This window comes from Camelus ferus, chromosome 9, assembly GCF_009834535.1.
Source record: "Camelus ferus isolate YT-003-E chromosome 9, BCGSAC_Cfer_1.0, whole genome shotgun sequence".
In the NCBI taxonomy this organism is placed as follows: Eukaryota; Metazoa; Chordata; class Mammalia; order Artiodactyla; family Camelidae; genus Camelus; species Camelus ferus.
In genome coordinates this window covers 44,982,618-45,000,747 of record NC_045704.1, presented here as the reverse complement: position 1 = coordinate 45,000,747, position 18,130 = coordinate 44,982,618, and the positions used below count along the sequence as shown (strand labels likewise).

The 18,130-nt window shown below is 43.1% G+C and overlaps 1 protein-coding gene across 3 annotated transcripts in view; it reads right to left on the bottom strand.

Moving 5' to 3' along the window:
• The window catches only part of LOC102518832 (cadherin-1), a 67,924-nt gene continuing 49,794 nt past the window's right edge, over positions 1–18,130 (bottom strand). For 2 of the 3 annotated variants that reach the window (XM_032486613.1, XM_006180589.3), the window contains exons 7-16: positions 16,734–16,909; positions 16,334–16,462; positions 14,574–14,756; positions 13,084–13,328; positions 10,876–11,021; positions 8,880–9,104; positions 8,332–8,562; positions 5,324–5,454; positions 3,421–3,564; positions 1–1,755 (exon numbers count right to left, since the gene is read on the bottom strand). In XM_032486613.1, the coding sequence (XP_032342504.1) occupies positions 1,546–1,755; positions 3,421–3,564; positions 5,324–5,454; positions 8,332–8,562; positions 8,880–9,104; positions 10,876–11,021; positions 13,084–13,328; positions 14,574–14,756; positions 16,334–16,462; positions 16,734–16,909 (1,820 nt within the window). In that variant the 3' untranslated portion in view covers positions 1–1,545. Of the gene's footprint in view, positions 1,756–3,420; positions 3,565–4,398; positions 5,114–5,323; positions 5,455–8,331; positions 8,563–8,879; positions 9,105–10,875; positions 11,022–13,083; positions 13,329–14,573; positions 14,757–16,333; positions 16,463–16,733; positions 16,910–18,130 lie in introns of those variants that run through there. The other variant, XM_032486614.1, reaches the window with a different exon arrangement.

Below are 18,130 nucleotides of genomic sequence, written 5' to 3'. Positions count from 1 at the left end.
AACGGTTTAACAAAATTCTTTAATAAAATTATAAAAATGAACATTTAAGAATAATATTTTTCAGCTTGAATTGTTTTCCTTTTCCACACCCAAAGAAAATACAAAATTATCAGCACCAACACACATAGACAACTCAAAACTATAGTGGCATTGTCTACACAGAACTACACTAGATAGAGTTTCAATTGCTGAAAAATCAAGACAATTCCAAGAAGTGTGATTGCAGAGATGGTTTTTTCCTTCTCAAAACAGTTGACAGGTAAGGAAGCAATTTGGATAAAGTTCTTTTCTGTAGTTGTCGAAAGTTTTTTGAAGGTTGCATTTCAACTAAAAGAAGACCCAAATTAAGGGTCTCCCTACCTCCACCTCCCCTTGCTAACACCCTTTCGGGCAGTGTTTTCTTCCTGCTCCTGAGGAAGAAAATGGATTTTAAAACAGTCTTGAGTTTTCACACACAGTTGGAATTTGGGGCAACTGTGTTCAGATCAGCCAGCATTTTCTGTAGAAATCAACTAAAGCAGGCACTTGGGGATTCTGTGCTTCGGGTACAAAAGATCCTGGCAGGAAACACATGTTGAAATTCCTGTGCTCTTTCAGAATTTTCAGGGCTAGAGGTAGAACCACCTCAACCATCCTCAGTCTCAGTTGACTAAACTGCCACTTTTCCTGTTTCTGCTCTGCTGTGACAAGTCATCTTCTGTCTTTGGCTGCAGCACTTCAGTCACTATTCTGAGTCTCGGAATATATCACTCCTTTGTTTTAGGGATAAATGAACATTTAAAGTTCAGTGGCACCTGAAAACTCACCACCTTTTCTGGTCCAGGCTCCCTGTGTGGAACCAAAGTACCCCATAATGACATTTACATAACAAACATTCTTACTCAGGACAAGTACATTGGATAGATGCCCATTTCAAGTAACATACTCAGGAGACGAAAAAGGAAAACCGTTAAAGGTCTGAAGAGTACATAATACCCGGTCAGGATATGGCCAGACTAAGATATGTCTCTTTCCCCAAAAGGGCCCATTAATTTCTGCATCAGAGAAATTTAACAGAATTCCGAAGTAGTAAGAGTGGATTTTAGAACATGGAACACCAGTGCAGTGATGGGAGGAACAAAAGCACACAAATTAATCTTTTTAATGTATATATATATATAATAGGGAAATTGACCCCTCCCCTTCCTTTTAAAAATGAGACTAAGCCCTTAAGAAAATTTGAAAATTGCTAGTAGACCCTTGAGGCTGAAGCTATTCTCCTGAAATATTAAAATTCAGGAGTCTTTTGGGCATCATCACCATGTAAAGAGTGATGAAAGGGGGAAAAAAGATTCAAAGAAAAGTCAAAAATCTTTCTAACACACACAGATTAGATCTATAAACCGGAAATCATAACTATTCTAACTGCATCAGTGATCACGGTGTCTCTTCTCCAGAAATTTATCTCAAGTGAAGGGAGCTGGAAAACCACCAGGAATATTATTCCTACATTTCCCGTCATAGGAGGATAGGGACCCACCTCTCTCCCCACCTGTCTTGAGTCCCCTAGTCATCTTCGCCGCCTCCATACATGTCCGCCAGCTTCTTGAAGCGATTGCCCCATTCATTCAGGTAGTCGTAGTCCTGGTCTTGGTCTGACTCCGAGGAGTTCAGGGAGCTCAGACTAGCAGCTTCAGAACCACTTCCTTCGTAATCAAAGACGAGCAGAGAGTCATAGGGCGGGGCAGTGGGGTCACTATCAGCTGCCTTCAGGTTCTAAGGAAAGCAGACAATAGGATCTTTCAATGAAAGGAATCAGCCACTTGTCATCTTAGGCAGGATGCTTTCTCTTGGTGCCTAAAGCAAAGTGTTACAGCAATGCAACAATGCTGCAGGACACCAGGAGTAATTAACGCCCACATGGTAAATTTATACAAACTAGAATGGAGGACAGACATGATATATTGTTAATGAAAAGAGAAAGTATGCAGAATCTTACCCCTTAACCTAAAATGGTGAATTTTATATAGGCAGGTGAGATAAGCACCAAGCAATCAGGATGGACAAGGACTAAAAGCACTGAGGAGAGTCATACCAGGGCACACAGGCTGCATTTCAGTCTGGGGAGGTCTGAAAGGATGAATGCCAAACTGCTACGTTAACTGTGGTGAGTAGGATTGGGGAAAATGAGGAAGGATTTGTATGTTTTTCTTTACATATATTTTCATAATTTATATTTTTAAAATAGCAAATATTTTATTTTTGTAATTAAGAACAGCTACAGCCAGGTATGATGATATATGAATGTGAATGGAGGAAAAGATTTTGAATCCAGATGTCTCTGAAAGGGATGGTTGAAACTGGCCCTTGCTGCTGTCAGTTTTCTCTAAGATCCAGTGCCTAGAATGGATGCTGCTTGGTCACTTCCAACACTACTGTGCTTTGTACAGTCCTTGGTGACAGCTCCCCTGGAAAGCCAAGGCAAAACCAGCCTCCACCACCAAGACTTGCTGAGGGCCACTGGACCATCAGACAAGCCCTGAAAATCCTTCCAGTAACTGAGCAAGTGATCAGGTAACATAGTTTAAGGAAATAGATCCTGCTGGATTATTAATCTTACTTGGTTCTCTGCTTATCCCCACCAATTTTTCCTCATCCTACTCTAAGCTAATTAACTTAATGCCTATTTCCCATCCTCCCTTGCAGATGGGAACAATCCTGCCAGTCCTGGCCAATAACATGTAGTATGAACTTCCTTCTTGCCTAACAGTTTGCTAGAAGAAAGATTTTTGCCCTCTGCTCTGCCCTTCCTACTTGTTGACTGGAATACAGACCCCAGGCCTGGAAGTGTGGCAGCCATCTTGTGATCATGAGGCAACAAGCATGAGAACAAGGATCTGCATGCTTTAATCATGTAGCAGAAAGGTAGAAAAGGCTGATGCACTAGACTTGACTGCTTACCCCAGTCTTCTATTTGCATGGAATAAATATACTTACATCTATTTAAGCTTCTGATATTTATAGCTGAATGAACTTCTGACATGCACAATATGGAAGCTATTTTTCTGGCCCTCAGGTAGCCATTTAACGTTATATCCCAACCAGCAGTGGAATGCAGGGAAAGAGAGACCCATTAGTGAAACCAAACTGAATCTACTTTTAAACTCTATAGTTTCATTTCTGGTTCTACTAAATCCTTTCAAGCAATTTTTGGTTTTGCTGTATGGACTTTGCCAATTCCCTAAGACTAATTCAAAGTGCTATTAGTTTTGAAATTCAGACGAGGCACAAATTTAAAAAATAGGGCTCAGGGATCATGAAGATGAAAACATGGTAAAGTTAAGAATAAAAAGACTTTCTCACTTTTGACACAACTAACCGCTCCTTTCTAAGTTTAGAGATGAGTTCGTTGGGCCTTGGCTTTTGACTTTGCTTACTTACTTCGTCAATAAAGTTTCCAATTTCATCAGGGTTGGCGGGGCGGGGCCGATACTGGGGCACACTCATGAGGGTTGGCGCCACATCATTGCGAGTCACTTCGGGCCGAGCGTCCAGGCCCCTGTGTAACTGGCTCAAGTCAAAGTCCTTTCGAGAAAAAGGTAAAATGATAGCAAAGAGCAAAAAAGCAACAGTCATAAACACAGGGTCCTACCTGGTTTATAGATTATGGTACCAGATATGCCTTAAACAGCCACTATAGGGTATCTACAAGGCTGTGCCAATGTAATCTGAAATGGTAGTTTTCACCTTAAGAGTCTCCAAGAAAAAAGCACTGGAAGGACAGAGCATTAAAGGCTTTTAAGGAATACTTGTGGGTGCAGATGTAGGCTGCTTTACCTTATTAACTTTTCATAGGGTACCATTATTAGCTTATTATTCAGCAAATATTCACTCCTTTCCCACCCTACCCTCTGTGAAAAGAAAAGAAATCCATTAGTGTAGGGCTTTGTCATGTAACTTATTTTGACCAATGGGACATTAATACATGTGACACAGGCAAAGGCTTTAAGTGTACTTTGGACTAGCCTGCTGCTACTAAGAAGGTAAGAGTTGCATGGAAGAGTCCTGGACACAACTCACAGCATAGAACCGCCCAGCCAAACCTAGCCTAGACCAGCTGAGCCCCAGGCAACCCACAGATTCTTATGAACCGAGATGTAATAGACTGAATGTTAGTGTCCCTCCCTAAATTCACATGTTGAAACTTAACCCTGGTGGGGAGGGTGTAGCTCAGGGGAAGAGCGTGTGCTTAGTATGCACAAGGTCCTGGGTTCAATCCCCAGTAGCTCCATTAAAATAGATAGGTAGACAGATAGATAGATAGACAGACAGACAGACAGACCTAACTACCTTCCCCCCACCCCCCCAAAAAAAAATGTTTAAAAAGAAAGAAAGAAAAGAAACAAAAAGAAAGAAGGAAAGAAAGAAAGAAAAGAGAAACTTAACCCTGAATGTGATGGTATTTGGAGGTAGGCCCTTTGGCAGGTGATCAGGTCATGATGATGTATGGAACCCTCAGGAATGGGATTATGCCCTTATAAAAGTCACCCAGATCTCCCTTGCCCCTTCCGCCATGTGAGATGGCCATCTATGAAGCAGGAAGAGGGCCCTCACCAGATATCGAATCTGCTAGCAGTTTGATATAGGATTTCTCAGCCTCCAGAACTGTGAGAAATAAATGTCTGTTGTTTAGAAGCACCCGGTCTGTGATATTCTGTTACAGCAGCCTGAACAGAGTAAGACTAAGCCACAAATGCATGAGAAAAACATGCTTATTGTTGTGTGCCACTGACATCCTGGGGTTGCTTGTTATGCAGCATTACTGTGGTCATAGTTCACTGGTACAGGGTAAAGCAAGTTAAGAACATCTCCAAGACCAAGGGAAATAAAGAAAATCTAAAGAATTAACATCGAAAAAAGCAAAAAACAGTTTGGCATAGCTTAAAAACTCAAAGGACACAAAGTATTAAAACAGGTCAGTGGCTCCATGTCAAAGATAATTTGAAAAAAGTTCGTGTCCTGAGAAAAGCAGTGAAGAGAGTAGGCTCTGGAGTCAGACCACGTGGTTCTACTGCTTCCTAGCTGTGTGACTTTGGGCAATTTGCTTCACCACGCTGTGCCTCTGTTCATTCATCTGTGTATAGAACAGGAAACAATCAATAAATGTTAGCAATGTTGTACTGATGATGATGGTGGTGGTTAATGACAATGTCTGTTTTCTTGGGTAAGACTTTAAAAAAATACACAAAGAAACACACATTTCAAATGCCTGCCTCCTCCTAATCACTGTTTCCTCCAAACTGAGACTGCCTTAAAGCTTTCTTCCACAGTTTTAAACACCCACCTGGTCCTCTTCTCCACCTCCTTCTTCATCATAGTAATAAACATTGTCCCGAGTGTCGTCTTCTGGGGGCAGTAAGGGCTCTTTGACCACCCTTCTCCTCCGAACAAGTAGCAGAAGCAACAGAATCAGGACTGGAGTGGGGAAAAGAGAGATGAGGGCCACAGGTCAAGACGGCCGTAAGCAGCAGCTGGCACAGAGCACCATGGCCTTGCAGACCAGACAGATCCAGACAGATGGCTGTCAGACAACCCATGTGCCTTCACATCCCTGAGGCTAATATTCACAGTACAACACAGTGTGAATTCAAGTGTAGTCTTTAACCGGATCGTAAACCGATCAGCCATTTCCCAAAATCTAAGGCAAAGTGCTCCAGGCAGCACAAATGGTCCAGGCAAAGGCCCTAAGGCCAGGTGTATATTTGGTGTGATTAAGGAAAGGCCAGGTCAGCTTGGCTGAAGCAGGGTAGGTGAGGGGGAGAGAAGGGGGGAAGAGGTCAGAGAGGCAGCAGGGACGTGTGGACCTCTGGAGGGACTTTGGCTTTGATTCTGAGTGAGTAGAAACCATTGAATAAGATTTGAGAACACGGCTGGGTCAGCCTAAATGAGATTGATGCACATGTATTATTGTAATTTAGTTACAGGTGGTGGGGCACAGACTGTAAAATCACCTAGTCTACAACTAACAAACACCAAAAAAACCTTGAAAATCAAAAATAACAACAAAAATCACTTGGTATATTCCTTATCTTCTCTTAGGGTAAAATCGTGTAACAAGCTTTCAAATCTGTTTAGTTTCCAAGGTTTTCATCTAATCTTGGGCTATTTCTGGGCTACATAATTATTTATATTAACACTTAATTATTAATCTATATTTAACATTTAACTATTTAAAAATATTAAACAATTTATTGTGAATGGGAAAAAATGTGATTCAGTGTGTTTTCTAATTTATAGGTACTTATGCCCGAGTACCTGTATATGGCAGCCTAGTGAAGAGTCAAAGCAATGAAACAGGAAGGGGCACAAACTTAGAAGTACTCAACCTACCTTTCTATTTCTGAAATCAGAAGGATTCCAAGATCTTATCCAGATAAACAACATAACCCCCTTGATCATAATTCATGGACAAGAATACTGAGTTCCTGCTAGGTGGGCCAGGCCTGCCCCAGCCCTGAACACAATACAGGATGCAAACAGCCCCCACCCACACGGAGCTTAGAGCACGTGAAGAGCCAGAGGAACGTTATCATTTCCAAAAAGATGTTTCTTATCAAACATTACTTAAATGTGACTTAAGGGAAAATAACCAAAATGTTGTATTATTGTCATCACTTCAGAAAGAACCAGCCAACCCCAGCTGTCTCGAAATTCCTGAATCCCCTGTGTCTGATATAAATTCTGCACAAAGTAAGCAACTAAATATTGGTGGACTACACAAAAACCTTCATAACCTGGTGTCTCTACAACATTCCTTAGACGCTAAAGTTCTATGTTTGCCCATAAGGAATAAGACATTGGAAATCTGCATCCTGACATTATTTCTGCTGCAAATGTTGTTCTCAGCCCCAATGTCTAATGAAATATACCCAGAGCAAAGTTAGATAATGCTATTACTTTGAAAAATCAGTAGGAGGTGGATATAGTTCAGTGGTAGAGCACATGCTTAGCATGCTTGAGGTCCTAGGTTCAATCCCCAGTACTTCCATTAAAACAAAACAAAACAAACCCCAGTATTTTAAGTGTAATTACAGTCTTCATATTTTCCCATCGTGGCAGTAAAGCCACATGAGTCCTAGAGGAAGAAAGGTCCAGAAAGCTCGCTGAATTCCAAACAACTCTCCCCTTTCTTCTCAATTTTGAGGGGACACAGGCAGCAGAGGGCAGGAGCAAATGGGCTAGACTGCAACTATTTCCTGAAGGCCAAAAGGTAACCCCTTCTCCAGTCTGTAGAAGCAGCAGCAGCAGCAGCAGCAGGATCAGTTACACTGTGCTGACTCTGAAATAAAAGCCCCGAGCTGGTCCCATTGCTCCCCTCCAAGAATTTCTTCTATTCCAGCAAGGTTGGCCTCTCTGCTCTGCACAGTCCATTCCAGCCCTTCTCTCTCAGTGCCTTCGCTTGTGTGGAAATCACCACAAACATCCCTCTGTCTGTTTGGGCTCCACCAGCCCCTGAGGCCCAACTGTCCTACATCTTCCAACAACCTTCCCTGAGACTCAGTGAACAAACAGCCTCTTCAGCTGCTGCAAAGACTTTTGTGACCCAAACCACCCGTTATAGCTCCTAATGACAAAAACAACAATAACGCTATCTTTGAAGGTGTTCTGACTGACTTGAGGTCACTTGCTTCTAGAAACCCTAATAGCACCTGGGTCAACCCTAAGGGCTCAGTCTACAGGTTGGCTCAGGCAATATCAGTTTTAAGGACTATGGCAGAAACCACCCAATTTTCCCGAGTAACCATTTTCTCCTTCATCCTTTGAGTCATTGATCCTCATTGTTCAGCCCACACTCCACACCAAGTTGTAACATGGTCACCCAGTTCGAGTGGGAGCTTCCAGATGTGACTGTGTTGGGGCCAATGGGCTGAGTGAAGGTGATATGTTCAATTCCCAAATATGCGCCTTCACTTGCTCTAGCATCCCTCCTCCAGGGTGGAACATGGAGGAGGAGGTGGTGAGCTGGCTCTGACCAAGGCCTTGCTGCTCTGAGTGTGGTCCAGAGATCTGTAACACCAGCATTTTCTGGGAGCTGGTTAGAAATGCCGAATCTGCAGCCCCACCCCAGGCCTACTGGATCAGAATTCTCATATATGAAGAGACACAGGAGATCTGCGTGCCCTCAAGCTTGAGAAAGTGAAAGAACAAAGTAGAAGGGCTGGGCCCCTGTTGACTTAATGAAACGGAGCAGTCTTCCAGCCTTGGACCACTTACCCCTGAAATGTTCAGTAAGGGATAAACCACCCCCCATTTTAGAAGTTAAAGGCTGAAATACTCATCAGCTGTACTTACTCAGAAAAGCAAGGATGCCTCCAAGAATCCCCAGGATGGCGGGAACTTGCAGTCCTGCCTGGTTGAAAGTCCCAGTCTTCCTACAGTTGCTGACGACCCCTTCACAGTCGCACACGTGCACCTCTAAGGTGGTCACCTGGTCTTTGTTCTGGTTGTCTATGAGCTTGAGATTTATTTTGTAGTCTCCCAACTCTAAAGTCTTCTTTGGCTTCAAAATGAGAGATTCGTGTTCTGGAGGAAGCAACAAAAATAAGGGGATCAGGAGAGAGAAAAAGGTCGTTCTAAAATAAAATTATTAGGGACCTAAAGACATTCCAAAACTGAGTGAAGCAAATGGCCGCTTGGGTTGTAGGTTACTGGGCAGTACGTCACGGGCTCAGATACAGGGAACTGAAAGGGACTTTTGGTTCAATGCCACAAACGTAGAAGTCCAGGAAACATGCACTGAACAAAAAGGGTAATATTGAGAAGGGAAATTCAGAAGGGGGATGGACAGGGGAAGCACAAGGGTCAGAGCAAAGTTTCCAAAGTAAGACTCAAGTGCCCACCTGGGTCATTGTACTCAATGGTCCAGTTGACACTTGCCCCGTGTGTTAGTTCTGCTGCAAAGGGAGACGTGTTAGGGGGAAGATCTGGATCGATGATGCTGATGATATGAGGCTGTGGATTCCTCTGGCAGAAGTCCATAATCCGAGGTTCTGGTATGGGGCCGTTGTCATTCACATCGGAGAGGAACAGGAGAAGGGTTCCCGTTCCAGTAGCAGGTGGAGAACCTGAGAAAATACACAAGAAATATCACAGCTCAGGAACCTTGATGCGTCCTTACTGCTCCCATCAGACTAAATCCAGATCTTGCCCTGGCTCTTCAGGGGCCCATCATCGGGCCCCACCCTGCCCATAGAGCCTCCCGCCCTGCCAGTCCCAGGCCATCTGCACTCCCCACTGGGCAGACCTCTGACATGCTTATTCCCCACTTTGATAACAATTATCTGGGGTATTCCTCCCTCCAAAGACCCTCTCCTTCTTCTCACATAACTTCATTCATCCTTTAAATTTTAACTGCTCCAAGAAGTCCTCATTGCCCCCTCATTCTCCCCTCTCTGAACTTCTAAGGCTTTTAAAGGTCATTGTCAAAGGGTTGAGCCTTTTAAAATGGCTATGGATTGCTTTTTGAGTTAGAGGTGGAGATTCGTACACACTTCTGTTTGTATTTCTTTCACATCCTGACATAGCACTTGGTAGTAGAAAAAGCAGATCCTCAAGGAATCATCATCATTCATATTAGTAAATCATAAGGGGAAAAAACCCCAGAGGAATCTATCTCAAACCCATAAATATTTATACCTGGGCGGCAAGATTCTAGTGATTATTTTTTCTTTTTACCTCCTAAACAAACTGTGGTGAAAAAAAAAGCATAAGATTTCTCATTTTAACCATTTTTTAAGTGTACAGTTCAATAGTTAGTATATTCACCTTGTTATGAAACAGCTCTCCGTAACTTTTTTATCCTGCAAAACTGAAACTCAGTACCCATTAAACAATTCCCCATTTCCTCCTCCAGTTCCTGGTAACCATCATTCTATTTTGTTTCTAAGAACTTGACCACACTAATACCTCACGTAAGTGGAATCAGAGAGCATTTGTCATTTTATGACTGGTTTATTTCACTTGGTATAATGCCCTCAAGGTTCATCCATGTTGCAACATGAGACAGAATTTCCTTCCTTTTTAAAGGCTGAATAATATCCCATTGTGTGTATACCACATTTTATCTGTTCATCCATGGATGGATCTTTTCATCTTTATCATTTGAATTTTCTTTTCTTTTTCTGTCTTTTTTAAACAATGAGCAGGTATCATTAAAAATTACATTTAATTAAAACACACAGAAACAGTCTGGAAGAAGCCACACTTCACTAATAATGATGATGATGGAAATAAAAATAATGACAACCTTCCATGAGCATGTACTATATAGCAGGCAGCCTTCCCAGCACTTTTACAAAATTAACTCATTTAATCTAGATGGAATGTTACCTTTTGTCAGATAAAGGAATTGAGGGACATAAAAATTAGGTAGTAAAGGAACTGAAGGACATGAAACTTAGGTACTAAGTCCAAGGTCACAGAGGTATTAAGCTGTGGTCCTAGGATCTAAACCCAGCCAGTCTGGCTCCCATGGGGTTCAGGTATAGAGAGAGTGGTAAAAAGGAAATTCTGGTTGACCTAAATTCTGTGCATTTTTTCCCCACTTTTTTGGGGGGTGGGTGGGTGGGGAGGTAATTAGGTTTACTTACTTGTTTAACTTTTTTTTTTTTAAATGGAGGTACTGGGGATTGAACCCAGGACCTCGTGCATGCCAGGCACACACTCCACCACTGAGCTATATCCTCCTCCCTGTGCATTTGTGACAATGCTCTGAGAATGCTGTGTTTAAGAATGAAAGAAAGAGAATTCATGCCTCCACAAGAAGGAGTGGAGGCAAGGAAGTGAGCTAGGCAGGAGGGAGAGGCAGCAGAAGCCATGGCAGAGGGGCGTCCTCACCGTTGTCAGTGGCTATGATGAGGGCCGTGTACGTGCTGTTCTTCACGTGCTCCAAGTTCTCTCTGTCCAGCTCAGCCCGAGTGGTAATGGCACCCGTGTCCGGATTAATCTCCAGCCAGTTGGCAGCGTCCCTCCAAATCCGATACCTGGAAAGGCACAAGCTCTGGTTTAGAACAGGAACAGCAAACAGCAGGTTGCTGAAGGTTACGGTTCCTCTTTGTTGATAGACTTCTGACTTTCTTTTTTTCCAAAAAATAATCACGCCTAGAGAAATTTTACCCGAAAAATTTGATGACCATCCATGTACCCTTCACCTAGATTCACCCATTGTCGGTATTGTATCACATGGGTAAGTTGATGCACTATAAATATAATTTCTTGTTTTGCTGAACCACTTGAGAATAAGTTGCAGACATCATGTTCTTTTACTCAAATACTTCAGTGTGTTTGCTCCTAAGAACAGAGGCATTCTCTTACATAACCACAATTTGATTTTCAATTACAGGAGAAATATCTTTGATATGATACTATCAGTTAACATATTCAAACTGCTAATTTCCCCCCAACTGTCCTTCACAGCATCCCCTGCCCCAATTCAAGATCTAATCCAGGACCAGGCATGGCATTTAGATGTCAGATTTCTTTAGTGTCTTTTGGATCGGCCCCTTAAAGGATACAGCAGTTCTCAAATGGTCACAATATGGCACCCAACACCCCTGCCGTGAGCATTTGGAGATTTGGGTTGACACAGGGACCTGGGGGCGTGTGTTGCACTACTGACATTTAATGGGAAGTGCCGAGAAGGGTAAAGCTCCTTCTGGTCTTACACAACAAGTTCTATTCAGAATGCCAATTAGTCAGAATCCTGTTAAGCATCACCTTATTAGGAATACCAGAAACAGAGAAAATAAAAGTATGAAAAACAGAGATATACTGCCCAGTTATCTACTGGGGTCATGAAAGTCTCAGAAAGGGAAATAAAGAAACCTGAGGAAGGGGTCCTGGATAACTGTGAGCTCATCCTCACATCCTTATAAGTGCAAAGCAATGAAATACATACGTGGAATGATCTTTATTCCCTGGGTAAGAGCCTCTACCAACAGAGAGAAGTCTTGTGAGACTTGGTCCCTGAACTTCCCCAGTTAGATGCTTTGAACTATCTATTGCACTACTACAAGCTAAGATATCAACACAGCCTGAAAATCATACAACCCAAGGCTTTAATCACTGAACAGAAACCCTGCAATAGCACAATGCCACTAACACACCTAGTGAAAACAATAATAATTACTTAATGTCAAGTCTATGTTCAGATCTCTCTATTTGCCTCATGGGTGTCTTTTATAGTTGGATTGTTTTGATCAGGATAGAATTAGCACTTCCCAGAATAACCTCAGAAGCTGAAGCTGCACTTAAACTCTTCTTGTTTGTTTTACATTTAGTAAGTCACAGGCACTGATACTAAAACACAAACACTCCCCCTACCCCCAAAAACAAGAACATGCTCAATTAATTACCAAGTGTGCCTCTATTCTGGATTTGCATAACACTTTTTCTAAATAGTTCAGAACATTCTAACAGTTTCATCTCAAGTAGATATTAACAGGTAGGAATCTCTCTGAGAAGAGGAAGCCAGCATGTTGACTGATGTCTGTTATTCCTAGAAATCACGCTGTTACTAACAAGACACAGATATGCCATGTTTGGAATTGTGCTAATAGTCTTCCCTTTGAGTCTACACCATTGTCACACTAGAGCACCAAGTATGCAACCAGATCCAGCTCTCAACAGAGTAAGGACATTCTTTATCATACATGGTCATAGGGGTGTTGCTGTTGGTTGGATTGTATGTGTGTTTTAAGCATCTGTGGCTGTGATTTACATTACAGAGGCGGCTTCAAGTTTTAAAAAGAGAAGAAACAGTAAGCAACTTATAACACCATACCATGTATGTAAATTAAAACCACATTCCCACTACACTACATGAATACAAAGAACAGAAGCACGGTAAACCCAGAATGGCTGACTGGGGAGGAAATGGAAAGGGTGTGGTGAAGGGGCTAAAAGGGAGGAAAAAAATTAATAAGCCAAACAAGAGAACGTTCATGCACAGACCAATGATGATAGAATGCCATGAATGAAATATTTTATACACATATACGCACACACCCAGTTGCTGTGAGTCAGTTGCAAACCCGTCACACTTACGTGATCTTCTGCTCCATAAATGTGTCAGGCTCCTGGGCGGTGTAGGACGTGATCTCCAGGCCCACGCTGAAGTCTTCTGGCACTTCCACTCTCTTTTGAGGAGGCACAAAGATGGGGGCTTCGTTCACATCCATCACATCCACGGTGATGGTGGCTGTGGAAGTGGAGAGAGTGACCTCAAAGGCGGCCACGTTATTCACTGCCACGTACAGAATGTACTGCTGCTTGGCCTCAAAATCCAAGCCCTAGAGGGCAGAAAAAAAGAGTTAAAAAAACGTTTTGTTAGGAAACAAAAATTAAATCCTTATCTGTTGCTTTTTGGTTAGCAGTATAGCAGTGGTTCTCAAAACTGGCTGCATTAAGAATTAACTTGAGAATTTTGAAAGAAAGCAGATGCCTGGGACCCTAACCCCAGACCCTGTGAATGAGGCTGGAGCCTGGATGTCGATATATTTAAAAAGCTCCCAATAACAAACATGCAACCATATTAAAGTTGCGAACCCCAGGAAAAGAACAGAGACGAACTACGTGAAACCTCAAAAGCCTCTGTTAACAACTATTAGCACATTAAGTCATTTGTTTACTCAAGACCAGTGAGAAAGTTCACATCCTATGTTGACATGCGGTCCACATGACAGAAAATGGACAGAAGGCCCTGCCTGTCCACTTCCTTAACCCTAGTACGTTTAGTGGCAAGAACATGGAGTTCCGAGTCAGTCAAAAATGAGCTCAAATCCCCGTCAGGCCACTTCCAAGCCACTTCCAAGCCGTGTGATCTGGGCAATTTAATGTCTGGGTCTGTTTCCACACCTAGGTAAGCAGGAACAGGACTGACCTCACAGAGGTGCTGTAAGGAATCAACTATAACTTTTATGAAGGACTTAGTGTATGGCAGGGGCTCAGATTACTAGCTTCTTTCTTTTGTTGATAGAGTAACAGAAAGCACTGATGTCAAACATTCAGTGGGAGAGAAGATCGCGTCCTAAGTGATTCAGAAATGGAGAGTCTGCTCATTTGCTCCAGGCGAAGTCCAAGTTCTGGGGCTAATTTAGGAATCTGTTAACTCTTCAACTTCAACAAAGAAATCACTCAACTCTTAGTTTTCAAGCTTCCAAGGCACCTTTCACGAACATATTTGCCCCACTTCCAAAGTAATCCGGCAAAACAGCAGAGACCAGGAAACGATTTTTCTTCTCATTTGCAAAATGGATATGGGGGGTGGGGGGTGGGGCAAATGTTTCAGACAAAGTGTATTGTAACAGATGGTATTTCCTCTTCAATTTTAGGGCACGGTTTAGGAGCTTGCTGACTTCTCAAATGAGTCTAAAGAGTCACTGCAAACCCCAAACAGTCCACCAGAATCTGGGAAAGCCTCCCACTCCCATCCCACCAAGGCCACGCTAATCTACTTCTGAGAAGACCCCAGGGCGCAAGGGAGTAGGCAGCTAGCTGGGCTGTCATTTCTGCATCTTGCCAGGCACCATACAAACCTTAGCCGTTTTCAAAATGCCATCATTGGTCACTGGGTCTGTGATGACAACAAACTGCTTCTCCTTATCATTTAATACTGTGTAAACAGCCTCCCACGCAGGGGTGTTGGGGACATCGGCATCGGTCACTTTGAGCGTAGTGATCACCGCATTCGCCTCATTCTCATACACTGACCCCTGGTACTGCAGAGGAAAGGAAAAGATGGCTCACTACGACACACTGAGACCCAACTGTGGAGCCAGGGCACAGGGGGCTAAAGGACTCCTTTCTTTAGTTCAAGCTTCAAGGAGAAGAGTCTTGGAAGGAGTGCCCACTTGACCCATATTTCCTGTGGGTGGCAGCCAGCACTCAAGGGCACCGTCCTCCATGAGTACCTGAAATTGCTTCCCAAGGCCCCGGCCCTCTGTGCCCCTCAGCGCACTGGCCCAGCTGCCAGCATTGTGGTTTATTCCCCATCCCCCTCCTCCCCTGTCATTCTCAATGGTACCAGTAATTTTTGTAAAATGAAAGTCTGGTCATTACAGTCCTCTTCTTAAAAACCCTTTGATAATATCCCACTGCACTCAGGACAAATTCTAAAAATTCTTACCTCAGTCTACCTGGTCCGGCAGGACCCGACCTCATTTGGCTCACTACACTGACTATTTTTCAGTTCTGCTGTGCATCAAGCTTCCTCTTGGTTCAAGGCATTTTGTACATGATGGTCCCTCTGCCTAGAACACTTCCACCCTTCCCTGTCTCATATTTGCCATCCTCCTTTCAAGTCTTACTATAAATGTTACTGTTTTTCTTAAGCCTCCTGTACTCACAATGCCTAGGTTAGGGTGGCAGACACTGCTAACTGTCCACTGAATATCCATCCTCCCCTTCTTCACTAACAACATTGTTGATGACAGCAACATGCCCAGATAAAATACTGTATTTCCAGTCTTCCTTGCAGACAGCCATTGCTAATGAGAGGAAAATGAAACTTGTGGGATGGGTCTTCTCAGAAATAAGAAAACTTGACTTAGCATCAGTGCTTTATGCAACCCTGGCCTTCTTCCTGAATAAAGCACAGATATGGCTGGAGCTACAGCAGCCATCTTGGGCCACAAGGTGATACTGGGGATAGAAGCCATGTACCAAGCATAGTGGAACAGCAGACAAAGGAAGCTTGGTCTCTACTGGCAGAGTGGACTATCTACCTCTGGGCTTATTGTGACACAAGAGAAAAAAAATCAACCCTATTTGTTTAAACCATAAAAGTCAAGTCTCTGTTACTAACCATTAAGCCAATTTCTAACACAGTAAGGCTTAAGGTCCTTTTGTGCAGCTCTTAGTATCTTCTCCTTGACTGCATTTAGTAAAACTGCACACAATAATTTGTGTAAGTTGTCTAACATCTCCCTAGCTAGACTATAAAGTCCATGAGAATAGAATTGTCATCTGCCTTGTTTGTGATAATATCTCCAGGGTCTAAGACAGAGCCTGGTGTAAACTCAGAAAATATTTGTTCAATGAGTCAATAAAACCTCGTAAACTCTGCTACCAAGATGCGCAGTATGAAGACTTGGATTCAGTAGGTGCTTTGTGCAACTTTGCAGACCTGTGCCAATGGGCCCCAGGCTGAGGGTGGCAGAGACACCCGACAGCCCCATCTGGTTTTTAGCTCAACATTTACTAGTCTGGGCAAAGTTTTCAAAGGGTACCCCCATGAGAATTTGTGAAACAGCCAAGGCCCTTTCTTTGGACACCGTCTAAGGCGCGGCAGGATTACCATGGTCGGGCTGAAGACGGGAGGGTTATCGTTGATGTCAGTGACTGTGATCACGGCTGTTGCGGTTGTGCTTAAGCCTTCACCTTGAAGGTCTGCAGCTTGAACCACCAGGGTGTACGTGGGAAAACTCTGTAGAGATCAAATGCACCTGAGTCAGGACTGACAGCCACATCAGGCCTGGCCCAGCGCATCACGTAGAAAAAGAATTATTTTCTCATCTGCTTAAATGCCAGCCTGCCTGCCTGCCTGGCCCCAAATCTCTGGACAATGTTTAGATGCAAAGCCTCAGACCATCACCATACTAAGTGGCAACTGGTCTCAGCAGAGGTTTACGTTGTCCATAGGGTTAAGCTAATGTATATTCGCCCTCAGCACCCTCTGGATCCTCCTGACCCCTGACCTCCCGGTCCAGCCCGGTGGTAAGCACGCTGATGACTCCCGTGTCCTTGTTGATGGTGAACATTTTGTTGTGAGGCAGCATAGGTTCTTGGTCGATGATGCTGTAACCAATGGCAGCGTTGTAGGTATTCACATCGTCGTCTGCGTCTGTGGCCGTGACCTGCATCACAGAGGTCCCTGGAAGCAAAGGAGAAGATTCATTCAAGCTCTACTTTAATTTTCAGAATTCTCATCAAAGTGCTAAGGGAGGAAGAAAGCTTTGCACCAAATAAGTGAGGTGTTCCCAGAATCAAGCTTTTCCAGTGGATATTTTGGGTAGGGAGTTGGGGTGAGGAGTATGGGGAATAAATAACCTGAAACTAAAACAGTTTGCTGTGTCCCTTATACTGCGTGAATAGTGTGTAAAAATAGGAAAAATCCTAGAAATTCCCACAATTGGCTTCTTAGCCACAGCTCCACCTGAGAGAACATCATCTGCAATCATGGCCTTCAAGAGGGAAGAAAATATTTACAACACTTGTGACTGCAGATAGCTCCCAGAACAACCAATGAACTCTTTAAGAATAAACAGGCAATGACACAACATTGTAAACTGCCTATACTTCAATAAAAAAATTTAAAAAAAAAAGAAAGAAACAGGCAAAAGACAAATAGTCCAAGAGAAAAAAAAGGGCAAAAGACTTTACAAGTCGTAAAGAAATCCAAATGGTCAGCAAACATGATAAGACGCTCGGCCCACTAATAACCAGAGAAATGCGATTTTAAATGGCATTGAGATATAATAACACACTCAGTAGATTGGCCCACAAAAGTCTAGTGATTCCAGGATATATACTGCTGGTGAGAGTACAAATTGTTTCATCCACCTTGGAAAATGGTTCGTCTCCATGTGGAAAAGTAGGCAAAACTAACAAGATATTATCCAGGGGTAAGTACACACAGGGTAAATGATAAATGAAAGCCAGGGAAGGATTACCACAAAAGTCAGGGCGGTGGCCACCTTGATGGGGGAGAGAAATTGAAATCAGGGAGGATTGTACAGGGGCCTTAGACTACTGACAAGGATCTCTTTCTTAATCAGGAAAGGTTGTTCTTAAACTGCTCCTTTCTTAAACCATGATTAAACATTTAATACAAGTGTCTATAGGTAGGATCTCTCTCTCTCTCTCTCTCTCACACACACACACACACACACACACACACAGGCTTCCAGAGAGGTTCTGTTCAGAAATAGACTCATAGACATAGAGAATAAACTTATGGCTACCAGGAAGTAAAAGGGGTGAGAAGGGATAAATTGTGTTTGAAAATTGCACCTCTTGGGGAGTGATGGAAATGTAAGCTATCTTGATTGTAGTAGTGGTTTCACTGGTGAATACATCTATCAAAATTCATCAA